The sequence below is a fragment of the Lissotriton vulgaris genome, chromosome 8, assembly GCF_964263255.1.
Source record: "Lissotriton vulgaris chromosome 8, aLisVul1.2, whole genome shotgun sequence".
In the NCBI taxonomy this organism is placed as follows: domain Eukaryota; kingdom Metazoa; phylum Chordata; class Amphibia; order Caudata; family Salamandridae; genus Lissotriton; species Lissotriton vulgaris.
The window spans coordinates 107,145,661-107,169,874 of NC_141696.1; the positions used below are offsets into that span (position 1 = coordinate 107,145,661).

The window sequence follows — 24,214 nt, forward strand, 5'->3', positions numbered from 1 at the left end:
CGAAAAGAGGTATTAGTCAACCACTTGGGGGCCCTCCTCCATTTTGTTGTAAGTCTCGATAACTATGACATTATGGGTGTGAAATAAAAATATGGACTAGTTTGCTATCAATAAAGGCCTCAACTACATTGAAAGGACAAATCTTACTCCTGGGCAATGTGTAGCCCCAGGACTTTAAAAAAAAAAAAGTGACCTGAAGCATCATAGACAAACTTGAAGGTAGGCTGTAGCCAACCACCCTTACTGTCTAAACCCGCTCCTGCTTTATAAATGGGGCACTGTCCACCAGTGAACTACTCAGGAGACAGGCAAAGCAGATATCCTGGTGGTATTTCTGGATTCTTTCCTTGAGTGGCTATATTTTCTGAACATTTTCTCACTATAGAAGATGCACATGTACCTGCACAAAACATTATTTCAAAGAAAAAAGCGTGAAAAAGATACAAAAAGCATATCAAAATGAATTTTAAGTTGCTAAAACTGGAAAGAGAAAGTAGCATTTTTATAGATTCCTGCTTCACAGTGTGGAGAAAATAATGGAGTCTAAGAATGGAGTCTAGTTTTCCAATGCATTGTGGGACTGCAAGGCAGCACCCATGTCTTAAAGTGACAGAGACCCTGTGGCTAACCCCCCTCCCACCCCCGCCTGTGCCGTTCTTTTTCTTTTCGGACTTTTAAAATTGGCCGTGAGGGGGAGGGAGTAAAAGACTGAAGGCAGTAGAGTTGTACTTTTAATTCTCCATTGAATTGGACATTTGGTATTAAGAAAACATTCTAAGCCTCACTTTCATTTGTTGTTCACAATTATATATTAAAATACTTCGCTCACACAAGTATGTGGAGTTATGCAGAACAAAAAATACTCCTCTTTAAATTTAAATACATACCAATAGAAGATACACACTATACCTATTTTTGTTGGTAACTAAGTGCTTGACCTAAATGTTTGTCTGTTTCTATCCTGTGGGCAAGGATATACCGACTTTAGAGATGCAGGATTTGTTAGTGGTTGCCCTTCTGTTAAGTTTGCGACTCTCTTTTTCTGCCGTACCTAAAATACTTCTCCATATTTGTTTTAACCCCCTCACTCCCACACACCCACAGATGGAGAACATTGTGGGACCTACTTTACACTTACAATTAAATTCAACTTAAACACCCAAGCTCTTTGGAATGTTACCTTAGTTTCTGCTTCCAAATTAACATGGGGTTTCTCACCCATCTTAGGAAGGGATATGTTGGGTCATATATGAACTGGCCAGAGAAGCATTCAGTCACGAGACAGGATGGCAATGGAGTCATTTCATGGCTCCTCTGGTGCATTTCAGGGAAAGGGAAAGATGGGCGGGTGGGATCGCGAAGATTCAAATATCTGGGTGGGATGGTGGGCGGCATCCTTCCCAGTTCATGTCCCAATAACAATGGCAGATAAAATCAATAGGGTGATGTATTCCCAGAACCAACTGACCCCGCTCTCCCCTAGAGCTACTCTTCCACTTACCTGAGTCGGCCACTTCTCCCACCGGCACTTTCTTCTTCCAGGCCATGTGTCCCAGCACAGAGAATATGGCGAAGCCGGCAAAGAAGCTCGTACAGCAGTTGCCAATGGCAATAACCAGGGTGTCTCTGCAGGGACACCAAAAAGTGTAAATCACCGTTGTCCGGCGCTCACATGCATTCACATCCAAAGCCTAATGCATTATTAAAAAAAATCAGTACATAAGTGTTGTTTTGAAATTGATCTTAAAAAAGTACAAAATCAGTAAAAGCTAATGGCCTAGTTAAATGTTATGCCCTTCTTAAACATCTTCAAGAAACGCGTATTAAGATATTGCATTCATTTTTAATATTTTTTCAAAAAATGTTCTCTGCCCGTAGAAAAATCTTATGATGTGTTATGTTATGTTATTAAAATCTTATAGAGCGCACGTACACCCAGAGGTTTCATGGTGCTGGTATGTTGAGACTTGTATTTCCCCATCACAGCATGTGACAACAGCTTGCCAGCATGTATGCACACCCTGGTTGTTAAACGGTTGTCACAAAAAGTGTCATCACTCATTCAGGAGAGATGGGCATAGCCAAATGCTGTGCACGATGGCTTCGTGGGCTTGCCTGCACCATCTGTAAACGTTGTCATTTCCCTTAGCCAACCATTTCAGACAGAGGTCCAGAGTCAAAACTCCTCTGAGATGTTGGGACATAAATGTCCTTTTCTTGTGGTTGGAGTAACAAGTGCCCACGTGCGTCTGTTGCAGCAGAGCTTTGTCCGAATGATTGAGCCAAGCATGAGAGGCTTTGCAAAGGCGGTCTTTTCACCTAGAAGCAACAGCGTCCACATGTTGCTATTAACAAACTTCTTGAAGTCTCTTGAGATTGGCTGCTCCCACACACCGGTTATGTGCAGGTCTTATACTGTTCTGCAGATGCTCTCTGAAGATGCACTTCCATGTATCGGTCGGCGGTTCTAGCCAGACCCTGTGGTCCAGCGAGCTCTCCTGGGGAGCTCTTGGCTTTTGCCTTGCATACGTTTGCTTCTCAAGCCCACGTTCCAGCCGGATGTGGGCTCGAAATGCACTCCATGGAAGGCAGAAGAGCTGCCTGTATCTGTTGAGGGCTTCTAACCACTCTGATTGGCGACCACAGAGAGCTTCACAACCATGTGTGATTGTGGGGAGAAGCTTTGTGCTGATGACTATCAATAATGGATAGAGGGCTTAACCTCCAAGCCTCTTTTCAAGTGGTACAAAGGCTGCTATTAAGGACCCACTTTAGATTGTATGTGGGCCTTGTGACTAGGTATTTTATGTCAATAAGGATTCCTAAATATTTATCAATTTGTTCCGGAATTATTTTAGGGTTATTCACATACCAGATCTCTGATCTCTCTAGACTTTTGCTGAACACAAGCGCTTTAGTTTTGCTAACATTGATTTCAAGCTTATCTGTATCGGTATAGTCTCTTGGTTTCAGCAATATGAACAAGTTACTTACCTACGGTAACAATATATCTGCAAGAAACAGTAGTTAGCATTAGATTCCTTACCTTAGAATATCCCCAGGCGTTAGACTGGATCCGGAAATTTTTGAGTAGCAGTATCCTTGCGCGTCGGTAGGCGTCGTCTGCGGCTCCGTGTCCGTCGTGGGCGCCGTGATGACGTCGTCAGAGTACTTAGACGCCGCCTCCGCGTGCTGACGTCAGTTCTTAGACACAGCTTTTCCGCACCAAAAACGCAGAGCTATGTCAAAAACCAACACTGGTGCCATTGAAACTAGGGCCCTGAAAGGGGATGGCCTTAACCCTAGATATCGGTTCGCAGAACGGGGAGGATGGGTGGGGCGGTAAGGAATCTAATACTAACTACTGTTTCTTACAGATATATCGTTAACCAAGGTAAGTAACTTGTTCATCTGAAAGAAACAGGTTAGTATTAGATTCCTTACCTTAGTATAGATACCCCAGCAATACCAACTCCAGTGGTGGGTCTGCGAACCCAGAAAGTCCTGGAGGATGGAACGGCCAAAGAAGCCATCCCTCCGGACTTGGCTGTCCAGGCAGTAGTGTCTTGCGAACGTGTGCAGCGAGGCCCACGTAGCTGCCTGACAAATGTCCTGCAAGGGGATTCCCCGGACCCATGGCAGTGGTAGCCGCCGTGGCCCGAGTGGAATGGGCCCTCAGCCCAACAGGAGGCTCCTTCCTTGCCAAGGAGTAACAACCCTTGATACACAAGACGACCCACCGAGAGATGGTCTGCTTGTGTACCGCCCGTCCCTTCTTAGCGCCCACGTAACCAACAACGAGTTGGTCATCCACCTGGAACTGGCGTGTGCGGTCCAAATAGAATGAGAGCGCACGTTTTGGGTCCAGACGGTGGAGCCGCTCTTCCTCCTTTGAGGGATGCAGAGGCGGGAAGAAGGTGGGCAGGGTGATAGACTGCCCGATGTGGAAGGCCGTGACAACCTTGGGCAGAAAAGAGGGTCTTGTCCGCAACACAACCTTGTCCGGATGGACAGAAAGGAAAGGAGGTTTAGAGGAAAGAGCCTGGAGCTCACTCACTCTCCTGGCAGAGGTGATGCAACCAGGAAAGCAGTCTTCAAAGTAAGAAGGCGGAGAGGACAGTTGTGAAGTGGCTCAAAGGGAGCGCACATCAGATAAGTAAGAACCAGGTTCATGTCCCACTGAGGCATCATGAAGGGAACAGGTGGAAACATGTGGATGATGCCTTTCAAAAAGCGATTTACAATAGGGGAATTGAACAAAGATGGTTGATCAGGCAGTCTCAGAAAGGCCGAAAGGGCAGAAAGGTAGCCCTTGATAGTGCCCAGAGCAGAGCCCTGCTGGGCAAGAGAAAGAAGGAAGAGAAGAACCTCAGAAAGATGGGCAGAGAGAGGATCCACAGCCTTTGCTGTGCACCATGCCACAAATCTGTTCCACCTGCAGGCGCATACCGACTTAGCATTCTGGCAGCCAGGCGTCCCTCCACTATCACAAACTTCAGGAGGCAAGTCAAATGGCCTCAACTGTCGCCGCTCAATCTCCAAGCATGGAGGTGGAGACTGGACAGGTTCGGGTGGAGGACCGTCCCCTGTTGCTACGACAGAAGGTCCCCCTGAATAGGCAGACGAACCGGGGATCGACTGACATACTGAGTAGCTCGGGATACCAGTACCTTCGTGCCCAGTCCGGAGCCACAAGGATGACTTGGGCCCGGTCGCGTTTGATCTTCTTCAGCACTCTGGGAGGAAGTGGTATAGGCGGAAAGTCGTACAACAGACCGCAACTCCACTCGCGACGAAAAGCGTCTCCGAGCGAGTGCCGCCTTGGAGATTCCAACGCGGAGAACTGATGACATTGCGCGTTCTCTTTGGTGGCGAATAGATCTAACCAAGGCTCTCCCCACTGCTGAAAGAGGCGTTGCACCACGTCCGAGTTCAGACGCCATTTGTGATCCATCATGCACCGGCGGCTGAGTTCGTCCGCCCTGGTCACACCCTGATGTTCCAGCCGCTGCCAGAAGCGCAGAGCCTCCTGGCAGAGGGTCCACGACCCCACCCCGCCCTGTTTGTTGCAGTACCACATAGCGGTGGTGTTGTCCGTGAACACTTGCACTACACTCCCCCGGACAGAGGGGAGGATTGCCTTCAGTGCTAGATGAATCGCCCGCAGCTCCAAAAGGTTGATATGGAGCCGTGACTCCGCCGGAGACCAGAGGCCCCTGATCTCCGCCTCTCCCATGTGGCCTCCCCAGCCCTGGAGGGACGCGTCAGTCACAACTACGTGCTCCGGTTGGGGAACGGAGAGGGATCTGCCGCTGACCCAATCGCGGTCCTTGAGCCACCACTGCAGCTGTCTCGCAGTGCCCTCCAAGATCAGGACATGGTCGGACAGGTTGCCCTGATGCTGGGCCCACTGAAACTTCAGGTCCCACGGCAGAGCCCGCATCCGCCAACGGGCGTGATGCACCAGAAGGATGCAGAAAGCCAACAGCCCCAGAAGCCACAGCGTCAACCTGACCGAGACTCGGGATAAAGGCTGAAAGATCGGAATCAGAGCCTTTATATCCCAAACCCGCTGTTCGGGGGGGGTAAACCCAGAACTGCGCAGAGTCGAGAACCGCTCCGATGAAAAGGAGCTTCTGAGAGGGGCACAGGTGTGACTTCGGCACATTGATGGAGAACCCCAGCTGGTGCAGGAGGTCTGCCGTCGTCTGGAGGTGGCTGACGACTGTCTGGGGCGAGCCCGCCTTCAACAACCAGTCGTCGAGGTAGGGAGAAGACTGAAACCCCTAACCTGCGCAGATGAGCCGCCATCACTTTCGTGAACACCCGTGGGGCGCTGGTAAGGCCGAAAGGGAGAACGGTAAACTGAAAGTGCTCGTGGCCTACCGTGAACTGCAGGTAGCGCCGGTGGGCCGGGTATGTGGAAATAAGCGTCCTGCAAGTCCAACGCTACCATCCAGTCTCCTGGGGCAGGGCAGCTAAGACCTGAGCCAGTGTCAGCATCTTGAACTTCTCCTTCCGGAGGAAGCCGTTGACGTTCCGGAGGTCGAAGATAGGGCGTAGGCCCCCTTTGCCCTTCTTGGGTACCAGAAAGTAGTGGGAGTAGCAACCACACCCTACTTCTGGCCCAGGAACATGCTTGATGGCCCCCTTGGCCAAGAGGGCCGTATCTTCCTCCTGCAGAAGCCGCAGATGATCCCCCGATACGCGGTGGTATTGCGGTGGCATGGCTTGAGGGGGTCTCGATGGGGAGGGAGTAGCCCCTTCGGACGATTTGCAGCACCCACCTGTCCGATGTGACAGTGCGCCAGTGGGAGTGGTGATAGCGAACCCTGCCCCCCACTGGCGCCACATGGGCCTGAAAGCACGGACTAGGAGGGTTTTGTGGCGGATGCTGCAGGGGAAGGGGTGGGCTGGCCTCGCTGTTGTTCCCGACCACCTCCACGGCGATTTCTACGGCCACCACCGCGTTGGATGTTAGCCGGAGGTGCGTGGCTGGCAGCACGTGTGGGGGGGCGCCCCTTCCTTGGCCACGAAAGGAGCGAAAGGCACCCGTTTGTTGGCGCGGGCGGAGAGGCCCAAGGACTTGGCCGTAGCCCTGGAGTCCTTAAAGCCCTCAAGCGCCTGGTCTGCCTTGTCGCCAAAGAGGAGACGGCCATCAAACGGCATGTCCATGAGAGTATTCTGGACATCCGTCGAAAATTTGGCAGACCTCAACCAGGCGTGGTGACGAATCGCTACCGCCGTTGCCATTGCTCTGTCCAGTGAGTCGGTGGTATCCACCGGATGGAGAAACGTGCCATATCTCGACCCTCCGCAAGGGCTTGGGCGAGTTTAGCCTTGACCTCCGCCAGGCATTGTGGCAGCACTTCCGTGACCGTGTCCCACAGGGAGTGGGTGTAACGACCCAAGAGGCATGCAGTGTTGGAAGACTGCAGTCCCAAACTAAGGGAGGAGAATATTTTCTTCCCATAATTCTCATACCTCTTGGATTCCCGATTAGGCGGAGCCAACGGGAATGCAGTCAGGGAATTAGAGGCTTAGATGACCAGGCTCTCGGGGGTGGGGTGGGTGGACAGGAAACAAGGGTCGCCCGGAGCCGGGCGGTGGCGTCTGGCCACGTTCCTATCTACAGGCTGGCCTGTAGCGGGCCTGGACCAAGTGCCCAAAAGAACGTCAGTCAAGGCCTCATTAAACGGCAGCAGAGGCTCTGTTGAGCTGGACTGCGGTTTAAGGACCTCAGTGAGGAGGTTAGTCCTCACTGCCGTGACGGGGAGCTCAAGGCCCAAGGCCTTGGCAGCCCGCGTCAACACCACGCTGAAGGTTGCCCCCTCCTCCGAAGCCACAGTAGGAGGTGAGACAAAACCAATGTCTGGCGAAGTGCAGTCCCAGGAGGACTGGACAGGTGTGTCCACCTGTCCAGTCCTCCTGGGACTGACCCTCACGTGTCAGAGGGTCCTCAGACCCCTCCCAATACTCCTCATCAACCATCTCCTGATAATCAGGGTAGTCAAAAGACGGGGCCGGTTCATTGAAGTAGAACTCCCCAAGCGGCGTCGAGAGCGGCGGGCAGTGGAGCCGCTCTGACGCTGGAAACGGGTCGAGGGAGGTATTGGGGACGGCGCGGCCCAAGGACGGCGCCGGAGGTGACACCTGTGGAACTGGTGCTGGTGAGGTCGTCAGGTCGACCGGCGACGATCCGGATCCAGTGGGGCCCTGCGGCGCCGGGCCCGAAGGCTCCGGCGGCGTCTGGGCCGAAACACCCGGCGGCATCGGGGCCAAAGCACCCAACTCACTAGGGCCCCCAGACAGGTCCGCTGGGCCCGAAGGCGCCGCGGAGCCCGTCGGAGGAAAGAGGGACCTCATGGCCATGAGGAAGTGCTCGATCGCCTCTGGCGTCGCTTGCTGCCCAGGGACCGGAGGGTATGGGGCAGGTCGCGACGCCCGCGACTCCGACCGAGCCACATGGGCGGTGTCACCCGAACCCCCGGCCGCATCGCGCGAGCGTCGGGGGGGAGTCGGAAGAGCAATGACGTCTCTTCGACTTCTTGTGCTTACCTGACAACGACTTCGACCCGGAGGAGTGATGACGACTCCCGGAGCTATGATGGCTCCGCCCCCGCGACCGGTCCCTCGACCTCCATCCGGACCGGGAACTCTCACGGCGCGGGGCCGACTGCCGGAGCTCGAGCCGCATGCGGGACCGCTTCCGCCTAGCCTTCGAGGTTAAGGCCCGACAGTCTGAGCAGGTCTTGTCGTCATGACCGGCGCCGAGACAGTGGAGGCACCGACGATGAGGGTCGGTGACTGACAGACGGTCGCAGTCCCCACAAGGCTTAAAACCTGGCATCCCTATCGGCACCGATCGGAGTCGAAGACTCGAAGAAATGATCAAAAAGATCTCAAAAAAGTTAGTCAAAAAGTGACTGAGGTACCACTTTTTCCGGATCTGCGCTGCTGGCACGGAAAAAAGAAGAACTGATGTCAGCACGCGGAGGCGGCGTCTAAGTACTCCGACGACGTCATCACGTCGCCCACGACAGACGCGGAGCCGCAGACGATGCCTACCGACGCGCAAGGGTACTGCTACGCAAAAATTTCCGGATCCAGTCTGACGCCTGGGGATATTCTAAGGTAAGGAATCTAATACTAACCTGTTTCTTTCAGATGTTATTCACATTTTTGCTGCTTTACATCAGATAGTACATTGAAAATCATCCATGCGCAGTGCTGCATTTGGCACCCATTTATGTCAGGACAGAGGACATTCGAGAGTCATTTAAATGCACATGAAATGTACTTGTCATTCTGATGGATCTGCCTAGCTCTCTGTATGCAACTGTGTGGTGCTTTGGAGTGACTAGTATTTTACAATTATTTTCTGTGCTTTGATAGGACTCAATTCATTAATTTGGTTTTCAGGGCTGGATAGTTTTTTTTTAGCTCATTTAATGTTATTAAATGTTCTAAATTAACATTTGCTAACAGCTATGCAACAATATCAGAAAGAAAAGAGAAGTGAAGATACCGGCTATTGCGGTGATTGTCAGTCCATGATATCCTGAACGACTGATAGCGCTCACTACCCGATGGGGTCTCTTGGTGCTGGTCTTAGAAGCCCTGCCTAATCAAAAAGATTACTCTTGAGATTTTGTGGGAGTGTGGGAGAAAGCCGGAGCCATCATGACTTCCAAACCAAGAGGCTTGTACCAAGAAAGTACGTCCACTATGAGAGATGAGGCGAAACGTATCTGCAGATATAAAGCTTCAGCTCTACTCTGTATATTACAACATGAAATGTGTGACTGTTCTCTTGAGCGAAGATATAGTGGAGTAAGGAGGTTACATCATTTCAAGGAAAGATATGCCATTTTGAAATAAATGTGGCTTCCACCAGGAGTGAGTGTAGAGGCCTCCAGACAGACGATGTAGGGTCTTTTTCCAGAGGCCAGGATTGGCTCTAGCAGCGGAGTTTGACCCTCCAACGAGGTCTCAAGCAAGCCCAGGTTAAATTACATTGCGGTCATCAAGTCAGGAATCAATGGACGCCCCGACTACCAATGTTCAATGGTGCTGATGAAGCAGAAGATAAAGAGCCTTTAAGGTCCAGGGTTGGCAATAAGAGCTGTCCAATCACAGCCCTTCCCTGTGGCAAAAGTACAGTGAAGGCACAGAAGTATTCGTTCTGGTGTTATTGGTGTGGATCCTGGCTAATTTGAGCCTCGATATCGCCATAACATATTTGTAAGTTCTTCATGTCACATCCAAAATTTCACCTTCACCCATCATAGCAAAGTGCCTGCACGCTGTATCTATTGAAGCTAAGTCTGCCCTCTTAGAAACTCCATCTTTGCTTGACATGCTGAAATAGTCCAGGTAAACTTCATCACCTTCTCTGCTGCTCCTGCTCAAATTTAAATTCTTTTTTAACAATAACCATTAAGGCAGTGTCATTTAAATACCGGACGTTTCAAGCATTGTTTCCTAAATTGGGTTTATGCATTTTTATATGTTGGATGAGTCTTACATTCCTGCACTGTATGCCAATGTACCGCTTTCAAACGCATTAGTTCGGCATAATCTGCTTTATCTTGGAATTGTTAATGCAATATATGGCTGCCTCCGTAAATTAGTACATGCAGTCCTCCCAGCTCCCAACCTACCTGATGACATTATTATTAAACTTGTTGTAGGAGGCCATGGAGAGCAGACCGCCGAATCCAATCCCCAGGGAGTAGAAGATCTGCGAGGCAGCGTCATTCCACACCTGAGAAAGAAATAAAAAGGCAGAGATCTCAGTCTGAGCCAGAAGTTACAAGATGGCTTTCTTCCCTCTACTGGCTCCACAGATGTGGGGAATGCAAGGCTGGAGCTACAAAGGAGGTCCATACATTGGGCTAATTTTATATACACTACAATTTACAGCTGAAAAAGAAACATCTCAGGATTGGGGATCCTAGAATTTGGAGCAGTCGGCTTTGGTACACAGCTTAACATCAGGATAATGAGACGTTGGGAAACCCTGAATATCTGGTGTACAGATGTGGAAGTGTTGACAGTACAGCTTGTCTGCAAAAGCACTTATAAAAGGAAACATGGCAGGAAACCTCTTTTCTATCCATCCTACTAAGTTGAGCCCTTGTGATACCAGCTTAGGAATTCCGCAACCATGAGTATGACGACGGTTTATCGCTAAAGCCACAGGGTTGTGCTCTCTCTCTAATGCTTGCTTTATTTACCGCTTTGTTCTGAGAACCACCATGCCCTCCTTGATGGCGGATGGTCATGTCTCGGCTGTTACTATCATCACGGGCTCATGTCTTGTTTATGGTAACTCACCCAGTCTTGGTCTTCCATGGATCAAAACTTCATGTGATACGGCGATGGACAGTAGGATCATGGGAGGGACCGCCTCGTGGCTGCATATGTAGAAGTGTACTCGGTTCAAGAAGTGGTGCCTCGTCCATTGGATGATAAGGTAAGGTGCACCAGATTACGACTAAATAGTATGCTCGGTTCGTGTCTTCCGGCTGTGGTCCTGTTTATTCGTTTTTGGTGGTTGGTCTTTATAAGAATAACGTTTGGGTACCAGCTCTCTTGCAAGTTGGATACAACTCTCTAGAACAATCATTCATTGACACAGTGTGCATTTATGTACATATATAGCATAAACCTGGTTGCAAAGTTAAAGAAATGCTGTGCAATGGAGGGAGTATAAGGAGGACCAGAGAGGAGGGGGACAAAGGACATTACTAACTTGGATCCATGATCCGAGTGTTATACAGCAATGAGGTGTTGCTTGAAGAGGAGAGCCCTCGGCAGTTGGGGTGAGGGGCTTTCTGGGACTGGATGGAAGTTCTAGGTCCAAGAACATAGCAAGGTAATATGCGATGTCTTGTCTTTATCCGTGCTGCATTTATTTGTCTTATTTGCTGCTGCAAGCATTACACGGCCAGCAAGAGATTTGGAAGTCAGGGATGGTGGAGTCTGAGATTACCATTTGTTGGATTATGTTACAGATTTTGAAGAAAATGTAAGCTGTAGAGGGAGACAATGGAGATCTTTGAGACTTCATGAGAATCTGTCAAACTTCCTAAGACCTTTCATAAGTTAGATTGCACCGTCAACTATGTTCTTCATGGGGGTACAATGTGATTATGTGATTCTAGGATAACAGTGAGCAGGACACTGAATTCAATGAAGTTAGAATAGACCAGGGACTGTACAGCTGTTCTGAAGTCAGCTTCTGAAAAGAGATTTTACTTTGCCAGCATGATGAGTTGGCGTATTTTTGATGGGTGATGTGCATTGTAAAGCAGAGGGTGGTATGACTGTAGAATCCTTGAAGCTTAGCACAGCGGACCAGTTGTGGGTGTACATTTTTTTTGTACAAAGTTGTATTGTCTGCCGTTGGCAATCAGTACAGACTGGGGCTGGATGTCTCCTGCTAGACCCTGCTGCTCTTGTTGGCCAGAAGGGTTCCCAGGTGATCCATTTAGAGGCTGAAGTTTACTGGAGTTAAGATGGACTCTGTAATTGAGCAGGTCACAGGGAGAGATCAGATCTGGGAGTGTTCGTCTGGCTGAGCTGGAATGAATGAAGGGGAACAAATAATTATTCCATCAAATCCTGTTCTTGAGAAGATGGTGACGAGGGGGTTTAATGACCGAGATGTGTCAAAGGATGTAGAGAGGAGATACTGACCACTGTTGGTGATTTGGAGTACATCATAGCTTAGTTGCCTGTTGGCTGCCTCTGCTACATGGGGTCAAACTCTGGTCTACTTATCTTGGAAGAGGATGCCGTGCTTGATCTATCAACAGAATTGAGTCAAGACTACTTATTCAAAGCTCTTATCCTGCAATGGTAGGTGGGTGATGAGGCACGATTGTTCCAGTCTTGTGTGAATTGGGGTTGATGCCATGGCTGAGGGGCATGATCAGTTTGGTTGGATGGTGATGCAGGCGATGGCTCTCACTATTGATACTGGACCTATGTTGCCCTTTTCTGATTTGGGCCTCAGTGAGTTTAAGATGCTTGACAGGTCCTCAGTGGCGAGAGGTTCTAAAGGGGCCAGTTGGGTCTGGCGATATGTGGCCCCATTCAGATGACGGCCAAGAACCCTGTGCTGTCAATGTGCTGCAGGAGTGAGGGGATTGACGGATTAAGACGACGTGGTTGCTGCTGTGTGGAGTCGACTGCACAAAGAACATTCTGGAATGTGGAGGAGATACAGTAGATTTCTATGTTGCCATTTCTGGCAGAATCATCATCAATTCTACCTACCAGGAGTCTAATGAGACCGCTGCATTCAATAAAGATGCCTCCGTTGCCTCGGTCAATTAGTCAACTCTTGTATGATGCTTCTTTAGGGAAATGGCACACTTCCAACTAGTTCAGGGCCCAACACAGTGCATCCATTTATGAATGTGACAATGCCATATTTCAAAGGTAACAAGTGTGAAAGGGTAACCAGTATACTGAAGTTGGGAAGGTGGGCAGTTGAGAAAAACAAGAGATTACCCAAAATTTGAGGTTCCGCATGCTCGGACATGGGGCGGATAAACATGTGTGGTTTGGGGGGCAGGCTATATATACACCAATAGAACCGATTTAGCCGAAATACTTCCGATTTTTGAAGTCTCCAAAAAATGTTATTTTAGCTGTCTCCCGCCTTAAAATAACTTCACTTTAATATACATTACTTTGAATTTCTTTTACAATAAGCTGGTATGTATGGGCAGACAGAGAGTCAGTGAGTTCCATAGATCAGAGGTATGACCTACCTGAGCGCTCTGTAGCCTCTTCCAATCTGCCGTGAGGTAGAACCGCACCCCTTCGATGGAGCCCTCCAGAGTGGCGCCTCGAATGATCAGCACGAGAATGACAAAGTAAGGGAAGGTTGCTGTGAAATACACAATCTGTGGGACAATGGGAAACAGACGGGAAATTACATGTTAACCGAGGAGCACATGGGCATTGACTGTAAGGGCTGGGGAAGAAGAAGACAATGTTCTTGTGTGACATTAAAACCTGCTATAGACATTTCTTTGACTATGTTTGAGGTTCAGAAACACAACATTTCCTCAGGGACAGCGAGCAAACTCCTAAAAAGATGCCACAAAAAATAGGCTGCATCCAATATTATAAAATACATTGACTTGTGTATGCAAATAATTTACATCATTTGACAAATGGAAAAAAAAACGATATAATAACCAATTTTTTTTTTTGCTGAGACAGGGAAAACATTTTAAGTTAACTTCAGATGTGCGGTTGCCTGGCATGTTAATTGTTCTTCATTCAGTCATCTAAATCCCCATGACAACTAAATCTCTATCCCGTCATTCATTCAGTGCCCCTCCTCGCTATAATCTACACTGATTTATTCTTGTCTGCTCCACTTCACGCACAGTCCTTAATATGATTTAATAATAAAGAACGCACCGCTAGCAAGCCTTAAATGATATGGGTGTATTACCCTCCGGCTGTGTCCCTCTGACTCCATTCCCCGATTTATTCTTCTTTCCTTTGCACACTATCATTATTTTAATGCGGTTCGAACAGGTGAAAGTCTCACATGTTTATGTTACGGTCTTTTCTCTAGAATTGTAGCCTAGACGCAATGCAACTGTGTAACAAGAAGTAAACAAAGTAACATTGTTCCACCAGATGGCAGCCATGTTGCTTCTTGACGCCAATATACATTCCATGGCAGAAGTGTACAAAACTGTATTCCAAGATGGCTGCCTTACAGGTTATGCAAATGCTTACACTGCAATTCCACAAACACTGGCAAATCCAAAGCCGAAATCTATGTGTGATGAGCAGCTGGTCAGCAGTGGGATCTGGAGAGGAGGGGCGAAGGGAAAGGTAGCAAGCAGCAGGAGTGTCTAGTGCAAGTGGGGAGGGAATAGAGGGGGCAGAAAGCAAAACAAAAGCAGTGTGCGGGGGGGGGGGGGTTATAGATATTGAGGATGACTGGCGAATGAGTGCGGGACAAATTAGAACATAGAAAGTTACTGTCACATAAGGAGAAAGAGGAGAGTAAAGAACATGCACTCTTATTGAGTGCTAAAGCACAAATGCCACAGAACCATGCACAAAGAGAAAATTATTTAGCATGCCAGCAGATACTCCACACATGCCCCAAAGGTACAGGTCGAAAATGTAGGATGCAGGGTACTGCTAGATAATTTAAAAGAGTAGACACCGGTAAGGAATTCTCCCCTATTGGGCGACAGGTAAAAAGGCCTAACCTGCCAAAATAACCTTTCCCTCAGGCCTCCACTGCCTGGTCAGGTGACAGAAGTCATGCTCAGTAAAGGGGTCTGCACATGGCGCGCCCCTCCAGACCACAGACACAACATCCGGGTCACCTTCCATAGCACAGTGAGCCTGTTGTGTGTGCAGAAGCCAAACATCAGGTAGGGGCAGGGTGTCTCCAGAGCTATGCCGGTCACCTTTTCCATCCCAACACTGCCCTCCCACACACACAAGGCCAGCACACTGCCCACAGATATGCCTCACTTCATCATACATTGAATGACTGAAGCTTGGAACGCTTCCAGTGTGTTATGCTGTGGATACTGGCTTATGAGAAAGCATTATTGTAAAAGTGCCATTGTGACAGTCCGCAACAGAAGAAAATGAGCCACAAGGTAAGACAACAATCATTTACTACATCACATGTGACAAGATTCTGGTAAACCTTGAATGTGTAGTTAAAGGAAACAAGAATGAGGAAAATAAAAATAGGTTAAGTACCTGTAGTCCAGGCTCTGCATCATAGGTATCTTCATTTTTTAATAATTCCCCGCTTCGTGTGTGGACCGCAGAACGCCATTAAATAGGTCATTTTCATGGAAATAGCATCAAAGAATGTGTTTGCTCATGAAATTTCTGAATAAATCTGTTGAACGAAAGTCTACAAAATCGTCTCATTTTTCATGCATGTTCATGAGAATGTTTCTAAATGTTATTCATCGAGTCACATTGCAGCATCTTTCACTAGGAAACAGAGATTAAAGTCACTCTGAAACAGAATATGAAAGGTATTTCCACGAAAACAAACTGTTCAATGGTGTTCCAGGGTCCAGGGATGCAGCGGGGACTTGGTCAAGCACTCATAACTTCAACAAAGAGTTCTATGATGCAGAAAAGCAAAAACAATTGAATAGACAGTCTTACACATTAAAACAGAAGCTGACGAATTTTACAGCATTTGTTGCTGCCTGATTCCACAGTCTCACATTGCATTGACCAATTCAGTGAGAATTTTTAAATGACAATTTCCTCTTCATTTTCTATGAAGATTGCTTTTTCCATCAAGGTGGCATTTTAGTTTGTGAGTAATTTGTTTTTGCATGTTTTTTTGATTACATGAATATTTGCAATTTTTTGTTTTGACAGTGTTTATGGATTTAGCGTGAAAATAAAAAAGTTTACTTGAACCAGACTAATTCATACAGGAAACCCTGGTGCATTCACATATTTTGGTGTGGGAAACAAATCTTGACATGTTTGTCCCCAAGATATCATAATGATTTAGGGAACTTATTAGCATTACGGTCATGGAAAATTACCAACACTGTGCATAGCGTCATCTATATCATAGGTACCTAACATTGATCCACGGAGACCAGCGATAGATCACATTTCATTGATAACCTAGGACCATGTCATGGATTCCCCTTTAGATTCATCGTATGCAGAGTCATCTCTTGTGGATATCTTGAAACATTGGCATACCGGAGTTCCCTGGTGACATGCACCTGGAGGTAGAATTTGTATGCACCAGTGGTTATATCTATGAACTCTCAGCCATTTTGTAAGATGGAGTGAAAGCATTATTAGAAAATTAGAATGTGGAGCACTCCTTTGAATATGATGGAGTGCTCTGTGCTTCTACGGGCCGGTAAAAGCCCACAGAGCAACATTCCAATGTTGTTTGAACAAAGGTGTCTCGGAGCCTGAGGGGATTTCAATCCCCTTGGACTCCTGAAGCCTTTGTTTTATTTGTTACAACATTCTGCCCTCTAGTGGCAGAATGTTCTAATAGCCTTATAGCCCTTTGTAGCGGAGCTATACCGGCCATTAAAGTCCTGCTCCTTTGTTAAAGGCCCTCACCTTCAGCTCGGGCCTTTAACGCTGGAGCGGGCCTTTAATAGGCAGTAAAGCCTACTACGGCAGGCTATAAGGCTATATTATACAAACATGTCATGGCAAATGTGCATTATTAGTCAGAAAATAAGTCCATCAACGGGTAGAGGCATTGAAGTGCTTTGCAAAAGAATTGCATACTTCACGGCAGGGCCCAGAGTGACTGTTGTGTTAGCTGTAAATGCTGCTATTAGACGTATGTATATGCAACATTATACATTTTGCTGTACCCAGGGCTTTAAGTGGGCCGGCTCTTTCCGGTGCTCAGCACCGGCAGTTCTGAAAAGCAGGTGTTGAAACGGGTTTCAATAGGGCTCTCCATTTTTGCCCTCACCCTCAGGGTTAAAATAAACCCTTAACTCTGCAGCAGTGCCACCCTTCACTGCCTTTGATATAACTTCAAAGAGACCCGTCTAGCTTGTTGTAGGTAATCTTACTTATTATATTATATATCTGGATTCAATCACAGAAGCAGCAAAATGCCTGCCAGGTGGCACACTATGCTAAGCACAGATTTTTTAGCTTGCGTTTTAAGCCACACCCTTAACTGAATCGGTCACGCTCCTTTGAGAGACCCCCAGCCAGTTTTTTCAGCTCACTTAGGGCCAGATGTAGGAGCCCTAATACCGGTCTGTAATGGCCAAATTCGGCCGTTACCGACCGGTATTAGGGTTTCCAGATGTAGAGGGCCTATATTTGACCGATTCTGTAAAGTTACCGAATCGGTAAATTTACAGAATCGGTAAAATACCGAAACGGTATATTTACCGATTCGGAAAAACCACATGTAGGTGGCACTCCTAAGAGTGCCACAGGCCCTTAAAAATCGGTACTTTACCACCCAATCCTATTGGGTGGTAAAATACCGAATTCAGGTGTGCATGCACATCTGTGCCTGCACACCTGTGCAATGTGACACACAGACATGCCCTTAGGGCATGTCTGTGTGCCACATTGCACACAAGTCCAGAATTGGGGTGCTGGAGGGTGTCAAAGTGACACCCCCTGCACCCTTGCAGGATTCGGTATTTACCGATTCTGTAAATACCGAATCTGTATTTCACATTGATTCCTATGGGCTTCAAGGCCCATAGGAATCAATGGGAAATACAGATTCGGTATTTACAGAATCGGTAAATACCGACTCTTACAGATTCGGTAATTTTTTACCTACATCTGGCCCTTAGAGCCCTGGCTGTACCGATTAGGCGCATGCAGTTTCTAGTGTAGAGGAAAGTTAGTTGTTATTAAGACAGATGTTTTAGTTATGTATTGATTTGCATTCCTGCTTGTTTTTGCGTTTAAGAGACTGTGCATTATTCTGTTGTTTGGTTGTCCCTGTACACTGCATGGCAGAGATGTCCTTCCACACGACCATTGCCCAAGGGCTAAGATTAATGTGCTGGAAGCACGAGGCAGGTATCTCGACTCACCTTCCCAGAGCTGTGGATTCCTTTCAGTATGCAGAGAAAGATGATGAACCAGGCCACCAGCAGACATATCGCCAGCTGCCACCGCACTGGTCCTGGGTCGCTGAGCCCGGTGCTGTGAATCACGCCCAGCACCTTGTCGCTGCCAAGACGAAGGCATAGTTAGTGAAGACTTACACTGGTATGGTATTCAATATACACAAAACAAGGCTCTGACCCTAAACACACTGAGTCTGCAGCACCCCCTACCTCAGGTCCAGGAAGTACAGGTGCTGATAAGACCCATGAGCTTGGAGGCCAGCCGCTTAGATAAAATCCCAAAAGACAAACTAGGGCTCCTCAGAGTACAAGAAGGTGTAGATGTGATAATTCTAAGTTCCGACAAAACACATAAAACCTCTGCTAACCCAAGGGTGCCCAGTGTTGGTCCCCAAGTCAGAGAGTCAGGCCACCCACGAAATGCACTTGCATACAAGGGGTCAATATAGGGATTATTTACATAGCCCGGGGTGTGCCGAAAAGATGCCAGGGAGGTGCTGAAAGGATGACAGGGGGGTGCTGAAAGGATGCCAGGGGGGTGCTGAAAGGATGCCAGGGGGGTGCTGAAAGGATGCCAGGGGGGTGCTGAAAGGATGCCAGGGGGGTGCTGAAAGGATGCCAGGGGGGTGCTGAAAGGATGCCAGGGGGGTGCTGAAAGGATGCCAGGGGGGTGCTGAAAGGATGCCAGGGAGTTGCTGAAAGGATGCCAGGGAGTTGCTGAAAGGATGCCAGGGAGGTGCTGAAAAGATGCCAGGGAGGTGCTGAAAGGATGCCAGGGGGTGCTGAAAGGATGACAGGGGGTGCTGAAAGGATGACAGGGGGTGCTGAAAGGATGACAGGGGGGTGCTGAAAGGATGACAGGGGGGTGCTGAAAGGATGACAGGGGGGTGCTGAAAGGATGACAGGGGGGTGCTGAAAGGATGACAGGGGGGTGCTGAAAGGATGACAGGGGGGTGCTGAAAGGATGACAGGGGGGTGCTGAAAGGATGACAGGGGGGTGCTGAAAGGATGACAGGGGGGTGCTGAAAGGATGCCAGGGAGTTGCTGAAAGGATGACAGGGGGTGCTGAAAGGATGACAGGGGGTGCTGAAAGGATGACAGGGGGGTGCTGAAAGGATGACAGGGGGGTGCTGAAAGGATGACAGGGGGGTGCTGAAAGGATGCCAGGGAGTTGCTGAAAAGATGCCAGGGAGGTGCTGAAAAGATGCCAGGGAGGTGCTGAAAAGATGCCAGGGAAGTGCTGAAAAGATGCCAGGGAGTTGCTGAAAGGATGCCAGGGAGTTGCTGAAAGGATGCCAGGGAGGTGCTGAATAGAGGCCAGGGAGGTGCTGAATAGAGGCCAGGGGGGTGCCTAAGGGATGTCCTCGGCATACCAAAGGGAGGTCCTCGGCGTGCCGAAGTAAGGCCAGGGGTGTGCCGAAGAGAGGTCCTCTGTGCGCTGAAGAGAGGAGGTCCTCTGGTCGGGTAGAAGGGGGCAGTGTGTGGAGCAGAGAGCCGTGAGTCTTCAGAAGGGGCAAGGAGCAGAGGGGGCAGTGTGTCTTTAGAGGGGCAGTGTGTCTTCAGAGGGGCAGTGTGTGGAGCAGAGGGGGCAGTGTGTCTTCAGAAGGGACAAGGAGCAGAGGGGGCAGTGTGTCTTCAGAGGGGCAGAGTGTGGAGCAGAGGGGGCAGTGTGTCTTCAGAGGGGGCAGTGTGTCTTCAGAGGGGGCAGTGTGTCTTCAGAGGGGGCAGTGTGTGGAGCAGAGGGGGCAGTGTGTGGAGCAGAGGGGGCAGTGTGTGGAGCAGAGGGGGCAGTGTGTCTTCAGAGGGGGCAGTGCGTGGAGCAGAGGGGGCAGTGTGTCTTCAGAGGGGGCAGTGTGTGGAGCAGAGGGGGCAGTGTGTCTTCAGAGGGGGCAGTGTGTGGAGCAGAGTAGGCAGTGTGCCTTCAGAGGGGGCAGTGTGTCTTCAGAGGGGGCAGTGTGTGGAGCAGAGGGGGCAGTGTGTCTTCAGAGGGGGCAGTGCGTGGAGCAGAGGGGGCAGTGTGTCTTCAGAGGGGGCAGTGTGTCTTCAGATGGGGCAGTGTGTGGAGCAGAGGGGGCAGTGTGTCTTCAGAGGGGGCAGTGTGTGGAGCAGAGGGGCAGTGTGTCTTCAGAGGGGGCAGTGTGTGGAGCAGAGGGGGCAGTGTGTCTTCAGAGGGGGCAGTGCGTGGGGCAGAGTGTCTTCAGAGGGGGCAGTGTGTGGAGCAGAGGGGCAGTGTGTTTCAGAAGGGGCAGGAGCAGAAGTGGGAGTATGTGACAAAGGGGGCAGTGTGTGGACAGAAGTGGAGGGGAGGGTGCAGGGTATGAGTAATGGGACAGTGTGTGAGAAGGGGCAGAGCACAGACGTGGCGCTGTATGGGCGTATGTGAGCCCAGGTTGTCTAATTCTGTATCTATAAGGGTTTGTAGCATTTTTAAATAACCATTCATTCAGTATTAAAATGAACCTAAATGAATATACTTCAGCGGTGGAAGAGACCACCGCACTACGTCTCACGGTCCCACCTTATAGACCAGCACTGCTCCCTCCCTCCCCCAATAATTTTTTTTGAACACAGCTCATTTGGAGACAAACCTTTGTCTTAATACAGGCATGAGAGCCCAGAGGGGTGAGAACAACGAGGCGCGACATGGCCCATGTTCTGAGGTAATGATGCGATCGGTCTCCGACTGGCAGGGCGGCCTGTGCACGGTCTGTAAAGTAACAGCGCCGCCTAGCGGGCTCAAGTGGCTATCGCAGAGCATTACCTCAGTTCACTGCTTATATTTTGAAATGAGGAGATACTGCCAATACCACTCGCTCTCAAGCATTTGGTACTACAGGGGAATATTTTATATCATTACAAAACTGCCTTCCGCAGCCATTTAAAAATACAAAGGGGTCTGGAGACGGGCAGCAAAGTACTAAGAGTTCACCAAACATGGCTGCTGCAGAAGCTTTGCCTTACCAAGTGTAGTGTTGTCGACCCTGGGCCCACATGCTACGACTAGAACAAGTAACAGAGACACCGTGGGTACGCTGGTTGACTGGCCATGAGCACGTGCACCCGGGCCCTTTTATTAACAGGGCCTCGTCATGCGTGACGCCTGTGGTGGATGGGTAAAGGGGTGCATATGTGTCCAGCCCTCGAGGGAGTGGCTGGGAATACAAGTGCCTGCTGAGACACTAGAATGTGTCCATCAGGACACTACATCCCTACCTGTGGGGGTAAACCATTAACAAAACACCGCAGGGGCCCATCAGCATCACGAATCGTGCAGCGTGAGGACAGCACACTTGGGGCTGGTGACTGACTGCAGCAAGACAATCTTAGCTGGCACTCATCATTTAACCCGTTTACCGCGGCGAACAGTAGGCGTTCTGAAGGGAGGGCGGGGCTGCGTCGGCCAACGGTCGTTCGCAGCACCAGGGAGGGGGTGCTCCCGTTGGCCACACGGAACAAGTTAGTTTGAGTAATTCAGGACATGAACGCTGACTTGGAGACGTCAGTCGCACTCCGGTAGCATACCAGTTGGAACATGTCCTTTGGTCTGAAGTTTTTTTTGGAAAACGTAGTTTATTGGTTTTGTCACAAGGCATACATTAAACATTATAGTACTTCTTCTATCTCAGTCCCCATGTATCATATCGTGAAATACCTCAATTCTTACAATCTACGTACTATTGCAATCTAAATTTAAAAAAAACAATTCTTCCGTTATCTCCCCACAGTCCTCCCTCCCCCTTCCCCACCTCCCCAAACCCCGTCACTGGCGCGTGCGGTTGTGATGTACTCTCATAGTGTATGCGTACAGGAGTGATTGTGTGTCATCGTGCTTGATGGGGAGTGAAACGGTCCGTGCTTTCTGCAGCTTACGTTCGGTTCTCCCATGGGGCTGTTTCCACGGACGTTGGGCCGCCTTAGTGGCTGTCTGGTGCCTCCGGATCAGCACTGTGGTGGTGCGAGTACTCATTCTTCTTCTCGCGGTCTCTCCAGCGCACCTGCGGATATCCAGTTTTTTATGATGACGGGATTGTCACTTTTCTTTTGCGCGGACCTCCTGCTGGTAGGACTTGCTTCTTCTCCTTCAGGAGCTTTCGCTGGCCCCATCCCCTTCGCAGGGATTTTTGCGGTGCTACTCTGCCAGGATGCCAGGGTGTCATGCTTCACCCTCGAGGCTGTGCCATCTTGGCGTTTGCTTTTGCCTCCATTCGGGCATGCTTGGAGGAGTTGGTCACTTAATGTGCCATGCTCCTTGCGTGCTGTGCGATGTGGCGCCCGGACACGTGTCACCTGTCATTGGACCACGTTGCAGTGGCAGCTTGCCATGTGGAGTGTGCAACTCTCCTTTTGCCTGTCTTGTGCCTCTGATGACTCCGTCTTGAGTCAGTGTGGAGGAGGATACTCTGTGCTGTCTTTGGCCCATGGTGCGGCTTCGCTGGTGCAGTGAAGATGTAGAGGTTGTCCCTGCAGCATTCAGCATTGGGTCTTTACTGTGGAGAGGTGTCACTCTCATTGGTGCCTGCCTGTGCGGTCAAGCTTCTAGGTGCATGGGTCGACGCACATCGGGCTCCGCACTCTTAGTCCTTTTTTGAGGCACCCTTTCCTGGTGCGTGGCTTGCTCATTTTCTAGTTTGCTGTGGTATCCGTTCACTACTGGGGGTTTGCGGTAGCATCAGACATCCACTGGGATTTGCATAGTGGTCACTTTTCTACTCAGGGACGTTTTGTTCCTCGTTGTGTGGCTTCTCCTGTCAGACAGGTACCCAATGAGCCTTCACAGGGGAAACAGATCTCTGGCTGCCGGCCGTGGCAGCAACAGTTTCTTTTGAAAGGCTCTTGCTTTGTTTCAGTGAGGGTGCTCTTGGCTGGTTCCCTGTATGCTTGCTCAGCTATCCTTGTGGTGCATGACACTCTCCTCGCCCTTCTTAAACTTTTCTCACGCTGCTGGGAAAATGCTTTTGGGCGCAACAGGTATCCGGGTCCGTTGGAGGTTGGTGCAGCCTTTTGTGGGGGGCTTCATGTCTGCCTTGCTGGGTACATGGCCCCTGTAGTGCAGCAGATATGTGGGTCTGGTTATGTTTGTTGCTGCCCCAGGCAGTATGTGGTGCTGTCCGGGGACCTCCAGGGTGTGGGCAGCCTGCTTTCTGTAGTATTTTCCTTCCCCAGTGTTGCACGTTGGGCACTGTTCGCATGTCTCCTCTATTGTACTGAGGAGCAGGGGGCCTTTGACTTTACTGAACTTGTAGCAGCATCCTGGGCTTTTGCTAGGCATTGGGAGATGTTGTTGCAAGGTAGGGATCACGCCAGAGCAACTTATGTCTGAGATAAGTCTGTGCTTAGTTGGGAGCCGTTTTTGTTCAGGTCCAGTGCCACTAATTACTAGATGGCACTGCAGTCTCTACAATTCTCCACACTTCAGGCCTCCGATCTTAACTTTACATACTGCTGTTCTGTCAATTCTTGGGGAGGCCGCATCATACTAGGCAAGATGGGAAGACAAATGGAGGTAAAGCACACTTCACAGGCCTGGACACGGACGTTCTAGTAGCAGGCGATTGCTGGGGCATTAGTTTCCATTCCGCATTCAGCAGGTGACTAGAAAATGTCTTGGGATATTGCAGCCTTTTAAGGTCGAGGACCGTAGGCTGCGCTTACGCAGTCTCAGTCAGAGATTTAATGTATGAGATGTTTTCTACAGTGGGGCGTGAACCCCCCCCTCTTCTCCATTGGCTGGCTTCCTAAACGGAGGCCAGCCATTGGAGGAGAGGGTCGTCACTCCATTCAAGCCCCGTCTTTTTGAGATTCGGTGGTGTGTTTTTTACTTTCTTTCTCTCCTCTTCCCATTGGCTGGAATTTTACCTTCCAGCCAATGGGAAGAGGAGAGAAAGAAAAACATGCCCCCCAGTCGCAAAATGGCGGCGCGTTTCGCAGAGGCATTCTTGCCTCGCCTCAGAGAAACATGGTCGTATGGAGCGCTCCTCTCTTGTTTTAGGACTTTTGCCCTGGGTGAAAGAGTTTTCAATCCTTCTACTACGAAGACGAACTTGCTACCACAGCCAATTTTAATCTCAAAAATTGCATTTCTT

At 49.4% G+C, this 24,214-nt stretch overlaps 1 protein-coding gene across 2 annotated transcripts in view; it reads right to left on the reverse strand.

The window, feature by feature from the left end:
• The window catches only part of LOC147693550 (sodium-dependent proline transporter-like), a 323,414-nt gene that overhangs the window by 44,861 nt on the left and 254,339 nt on the right, over nt 1-24,214 (reverse strand). For both annotated transcript variants that reach the window (XM_086933770.1, XM_086933771.1), the window contains exons 6-9: nt 18,096-18,234; nt 13,287-13,421; nt 10,164-10,267; nt 1,502-1,626 (exon numbers count right to left, since the gene is read on the reverse strand). In XM_086933770.1, coding sequence (XP_086789896.1) covers nt 1,502-1,626; nt 10,164-10,267; nt 13,287-13,421; nt 18,096-18,234 — 503 coding nt within the window. The remainder of the gene's footprint in view (nt 1-1,501; nt 1,627-10,163; nt 10,268-13,286; nt 13,422-18,095; nt 18,235-24,214) is intronic.